Source organism: Phalaenopsis equestris, unplaced genomic scaffold, assembly GCF_001263595.1.
Source record: "Phalaenopsis equestris unplaced genomic scaffold, ASM126359v1 Scaffold000224, whole genome shotgun sequence".
Taxonomy (NCBI): domain Eukaryota; kingdom Viridiplantae; phylum Streptophyta; class Magnoliopsida; order Asparagales; family Orchidaceae; genus Phalaenopsis; species Phalaenopsis equestris.
In genome coordinates, this window is record NW_018164666.1 from 2,676,249 (window position 1) to 2,682,427 (window position 6,179).

Consider the following 6,179-nt stretch of genomic DNA (forward strand, 5'->3'; position numbering starts at 1 on the left):
TTATTTCTTTGCAAGACTGACAAGGGAATTGTTTTGTTATTAGTATATTGTCATCACAGGATCTGATAATCAATTGATTAAACTAGCTATTAAAGAATTTGCAAAGCTTCAGGTTCTTTTCATATAAAAGATTTAGGATCATTAACTTATTTTTTTAGGACTCGAGGTTCACTCTTCTGCCGCTGGTATTTTTCTTCATCTGCACAACTATACGAAGGGACTCATTGCTTTGGTTGGTCTTCAAGATAGTCGCTCCACTGATACCCCTTTGAAAGTAAATGTCAAATATCAACAGAATGATGGCGACTTTCTATCTGAATCATCTCTATATAGACAACTGGTTGGCAGTCTCAATTATCTGACTATTATGCGTCCTGATATTTCATTTGTTGTACAACAAGTTAGTCTATTTATGCAAGCACCTACACATCTTTATTTAGCTGCAGTTCGACGTATTATTCGATATTTGAAAGGCACTTCTCATCGTGGTTTGTTCTTTTCTGCAAAGTCTCCTATCACCTTAACAACCTATAGTGATGCTAATTGGGGGTTGGTTGTTCTGATACACGTCGATCTATTACTGGATGATGCATGTTTCTCGGCAACTCTTTAATCTCTTGGAAGAGCAAGAAACAAGATCGAGTATCTAAGTCATCTACTGAATCAGAATATCGCGCTATGTCCTCTGCTTGTTCTGAAATCATTTGGCTTCGTGGCGTGCTGGCTGAGTTTGGTTTTCCTCAGCTTGAGTCTACTTCTCTTCATGCAGATAATACTAGTGCTATCCAGATTGCTGCTAATCCCATTTTTCATGAACGCACGAAACGCATTGAAGTGGATTGTTATTCCATTCGAGAAGCCTATGAGGAGGGTGTTATATCTCTTCCTCATGGCACTTCTGATCTTCAAACAGCAGATATATTTACTAAAGCTCTTTCTCGACAGCGTCATCAGTTTCTTGTCAGCAAATTAATGTTTCTTGACCAACCAGCATCAATTTGAAGGGGGATATCAATCAGGAATAAAAGAAATCAGACAGAATAAAGAGTTTCCTTCTTCGCAATACTGCAAAGAGGGAAATATTATATTTACACGGATTCTTTCCTTTTAGCTAATTATTCAGATTATGATTATGTATTAATTAAGTTACTTAATTTAGAATATACTGAATATTTTGTACCTAAAATAGATTGTACAAACTACTATTTATTGGAATAAAAGTAAAAGAAAAGGATTCAACCTATTTGCTCAAAATATTGTCAGAAATAACATGAATTCACCAATAGTTTGTTAGAATCACAATTAATAAGCCATGGATGACGTAGGCTTACTACATTTTTCTTCAATTAAAAACTAATAAGCACCAAGTTATGTTCATTTTATGTGAGCCAATCATGTTCAATTTACACATATGTTAGATAAGAGGAAAATTTAAACATGACAAAACACCATGCCATGTTGGATATACTCTTATTATTTAAGTATCAAAAAAGATTGAAAAAAAAAACATCATAAAAAAAAATTCCCAAAAATCTTGATACTTCTTAAAGAATGCCTTATTCATTTCCAAGTATATTTGAAGCTTTAGAGGAGAGGTATCATATAATGCCAAATGATGATCCTACTAATAGTTTTATAAGAAATTAATTGGCTACATATTAGATACTCAGAGTGGTTACTTCGTTGGATAATTCGTATTAATGCTATTCATCTGGTTAATAAACTTTAAATTAAAAAAAGGAGATATGAAGCACATTACACACAAATTATGAAGGCGGGATAATTTCTATTTAGTCCCATTTACATGTATACATGAACCCTGAACAAATAAATTTAAAGCATACATTGCATGCACTATATTTGTTCTTCGAGTGGCTGGATTTATGCTTTATCATAGACTGTGAGTATATTCACCCATATATAAATGTTATTTATATCTATGAGGGTTATTGGAAGCTCTGGTTAAGGGAAGAGATGAAAGAGAAAAAAAAATGTTAAGGGATAAAGAAGAAAAACGATAGTTGAGAGCAGAATAAGAGAGAATAAAACGTGAAGTGCACTAGAGAAAAGCCAATCCCACGAGACGAGAGGGAAATGCAAGATAAGAAAGCTAGAGAGGCACAAGGGGGAGAAAACATCATGGAAAACATGTAGGAACGATAGAAAAAAGGGACAAGAAAGAGAGAATCAAAGAAAGAGTAAAGAGTGGAAAAAGGGAAAGAACTGCAATACAACGATACATTGCAGAAAATATCATAAATATTCAATAATTATTATGTGCCCTAAGAAAGATTATGATTATAGGAAGGTATGGAATAATTACATTAATGTCCCAAAAAAAAAAGCAAGTGCTAAGAAGATAAATAAAAATTAATTAATAATAATTAAAGAAGCTTAATCAAATGTCTCCTGATACACTAATTAATGAAGACAAAAATAATAATCAATCGCACCATCGGTGACGTGCAAATCAAATGGCATTACATACATATATAAATAAGAACCTAAGATAAAATCTATGGGCATCTATACATACCTAAGAATATAGTTAATTCAATGAATTACGCAAAATTAATCCTTTATTCTATTGTAATTGGTGGTATGCCGATATCCTATAATGTTTTGTTACACATAAAGTTTGTGTTCTTTACCCAATTTAAATCCCAAGCTAACCTCATTTTGTCAATATCTCACCTACATGCTCTGTCTTTATCACTCTCACTCAACATCCTTCTCGTGTTAGACTTGTTTGGGTGACCACAACTACCACATTACCCACTCAAGCGTAACAAAGAAAATGGCTTGATAATGGGTGAAAGAGTAAAACCATCTACTCGCAACGCAGCCTGTTTTGGCGTAGTTCTCAAGTGTGCATCAAAATGTTCAATAAACTATATTTGATGCCAAGATCAAATTTTCCCTTTAATTATATTAATAATTTAATATAGAAGTATATAATAAAATATATTAGAGCAAATAGTGTTCAACTTTTTCAAGCTTTTCATCCCATGTCACAAACCACATGTCAAAAAGCATGATCATACACATAATCCCTTCTTTTGTAAGGGTATGGGGTTCTATAGTTATGTACCTTCAGTAATTTTAAATAGAAAAAGGCATACCCGACAGAGAAGATATCCATTGATTTCTTCAACGGAGCATCTGGTGCACTATGGGCCTCACCAACATGGTCATAAAACCTCTGAAAGACATGAATAGAAATGATTTCTTCTCAGTACACGTGAAGTCTCTAAAACTTGCATAAAATAAATAAGTGCAGCAATAACTATAAGAAATTTGCAAAATTCATTTATTTAGAAACTTCAAAATGAATAAACAAACAAACACATCATATAGAAGACAAGATATCTAGATTGCAGGTGAGAATAGAATCAAAAGCAACAAGGGATGACAAAATGCTAGAAAAAAAACCATGGCTCTAAAAAAGGTTAACCTATTAATCTCTATGTTGAAGAGTTATACTGGTGGTTCAAACAAAACCATTTCACTTGGCTAGCAATGTGCTCTAGTATGTTATTTTTGTGACGGTTTGCTTTAGCTCATTGAGCAAGCTTCGCATTGCTCACAAAGCTTCACATATAATTTAAGAAGCTCAAAAATAGATCAATTGGTTCGATGGGTTCATAACTAAAGCTCATTTTCCGACCAAGAAGTAGATCTTTAACATCTTTTTTTAAAGTTTCTATGGTTTTTTAGTATCTCAATAATCATATATATTAGCCAAAGTTCCTGCTTATTTAAACACACCTTTGCATAGTTTACATAGATTTGTACTTCTTTTAAATAAAGAAGGGAATTACACCCAGAATTTAATAAGTAAAGAAAAAATTATGAATAATGATAACTTTTTTATAACATCACTACCAACTAATGATGCTTATTGAAGTTCAAACTTAGTTGGGCACAATAAGAGAATAAATGAATAAACATAAGCAATCTTTCAAGGGATGAATCAAATTTCACGGTTTATTAATTAAATGACTTTTAAATCATAGTTCTAGTTGCTTCAGCTTGATAACAACTGAAAGGATATACTTGAACCAAGCAGCTCTAATCTGCTCATTTACACTCCTCTAATAGAAATAGTCTACAAGGATAACCAAACTATTATTGCTAGACAGTTAGTAAAGATAAAAGATTAATGGAAAATGGGCTAAAGATGTTCAATAAAAAGGTAACGTTTGCCATATGAATGGAGGCTTTTGGTGTCATTTTACACAAGATATTGTACATTCAAAGTGAATTAAATAAATAACCCTAGTTTGAATGTAACAAAAAGGGGCAAAACTATGCCCAAACTTTGATAGCAAAAACATATCCATGAACAAAATGGCAAAAACAGTTCGCCTAAAACACTTAGTGAAGCAAAACTAAACAGCTCAAACCACATCCTCCTTGTAAACAACAAATTATAACCAATTCAACTTAAGGATTGGAAGAATACCTCAGGCGCAAGATAGCACCGCCTCCTTCCTCCAGTATCAAAAAAGAATGAGAAATCTGAAGGGTCATCATCTGGTATATATGTGGGCTTGAAAGATGCAAAGTCCGCAAGGTAAAGCCAGTTCCAAGAGGTGACGAGGACATTCTCACACTTGATATCACCTGCAACGCCCAAAAAAAGTCCATTTTTCTAAGAATACCCCTTATAAGTGGTTCAATGATTTGGCCCTAGAGGATGCTCGCTCACCATGGCAAACTTCCTTGTCATGGCTCTGCTTCACTGCACAAAGTAACTGCACAACCAAACGAGCTAAGTCCACAAACATATCTGGAAAGCATTAAGAAGAATGCTGATACAATCAATCTACCATTGCATAGTACTACAGGAGAATACTTGGACAGAATGGACATGGATACAAGAAGAAACAAAGATTGGTTTCAGCAGTGTACATCTTTTTCCCAAAAACAAGAAGATTAGAGAACCAATACCTGATAAGCAAGCCATTTCTTCTCAATAAGACTGAGAAAGGGCCGTGTGCTCAGCCGATCATGAAGATTGCTGAAGAAGTGTTGTCTCAAGAGGTACGCTGCCTTATCTGTCTCAAGCCAAAACTGCATAGCAACCAATATGAAGCATTCGTCGAGAAAATCCAAAGATATAATAAGACGTAGAAATTTTCACAATCAACACAACAGTTCTGCCGTTACCATAACACTAAACCAATCAAGGTTATATTTCAAGAGGGAAGAGATTAGAAATGAGTAAATATTCACTTGGACTAGGTAACGCAAAGTACATTTTAGTGCTCGAGAAGAAAGATATAGACAAAGTGAGAAAGAAGCAAACCCATTCCCTCTCCAGAATTTTCTCTCCCATCCCCATTTCTCGTCTGTACTCAACACCAAGCTAATATTTTTCCAATTGGGATGGATAAAAGTTACGAACGAGGAAAACAAAAGAGCATGAACTTCACAGGAGCTCACCTGGAATGGCCAAACATGGGGGTGCTGCACGGTCTGGAATATATTTCTAATCTCAAAGAGCCTTTTTTCGTACTCCTGTTAGGGTTTTGCATCCAGAAAGAAAAAAATAATGTAATTTAATTGGTAATGAGATCCTAGAATAACAATGTTATCACAGCATCACCTTGAGATCGAGGCGTTCACCGCGCTTGAAATAGACCTTAACCAGGACGAGACCCTCGTCGTGCTTACAAAGAATGGATTTGAAGAACCGCCCTCGTCCAAGGACTTCAATCAGCACTAGATTATACGAGGAAGGGAGGTCGTGGAGGTAATACTCCGTTGCCGAAACTTGGGTTGTTCGTGCTATCTTGTTCCCCATCTCCTCTCCCTGACGACCCAAAAAATCTTCTCTTTGACGTCAATTTCTCTCGCCGAGTACTAATTGTTCCTCTTCCTTCTCCTAATCCTCACAAATCTCCGTGAATTGTAGATGTCGCCACAGAGACAGCGACGGTGAGAACAAATGGGGAGGCGATGAATAAGATGTGATTACATGGAATAGTGTGAGGAAGGAAGAATCTTAAATCCAATTCCTCCTTCCTTTTACCTTCAAAAACCCTAACTTAGTAAATCCGAGCATTGCACTAAATCCGAGGTCTCATGAACAGTTCTTCTTCCTCGCATCGACTGCCGCGGCGACCTCCTCGCTTCCTTTTCGTCCGGGATCAAAACAATCGAGTGGAAGAAAT

The 6,179-nt window shown here is 35.3% G+C and overlaps 1 protein-coding gene across 4 annotated transcripts in view; it reads right to left on the reverse strand.

Annotated features, from left to right (window-relative positions):
* The window catches only part of LOC110023313 (phosphoinositide 3-kinase regulatory subunit 4), a 19,502-nt gene extending 13,323 nt beyond the window's left edge, over nucleotides 1–6,179 (reverse strand). For 3 of the 4 annotated variants that reach the window (XM_020722645.1, XM_020722644.1, XM_020722643.1), the window contains exons 1-6: nucleotides 5,612–6,179; nucleotides 5,449–5,523; nucleotides 4,954–5,076; nucleotides 4,712–4,757; nucleotides 4,466–4,626; nucleotides 3,123–3,202 (exon numbers count right to left, since the gene is read on the reverse strand). In XM_020722645.1, coding sequence (XP_020578304.1) covers nucleotides 3,123–3,202; nucleotides 4,466–4,626; nucleotides 4,712–4,757; nucleotides 4,954–5,076; nucleotides 5,449–5,523; nucleotides 5,612–5,809 — 683 coding nt within the window. In that variant the 5' untranslated portion in view covers nucleotides 5,810–6,179. Of the gene's footprint in view, nucleotides 1–3,122; nucleotides 3,203–4,465; nucleotides 4,627–4,711; nucleotides 4,793–4,953; nucleotides 5,077–5,448; nucleotides 5,524–5,611 lie in introns of those variants that run through there. The other variant, XM_020722646.1, reaches the window with a different exon arrangement.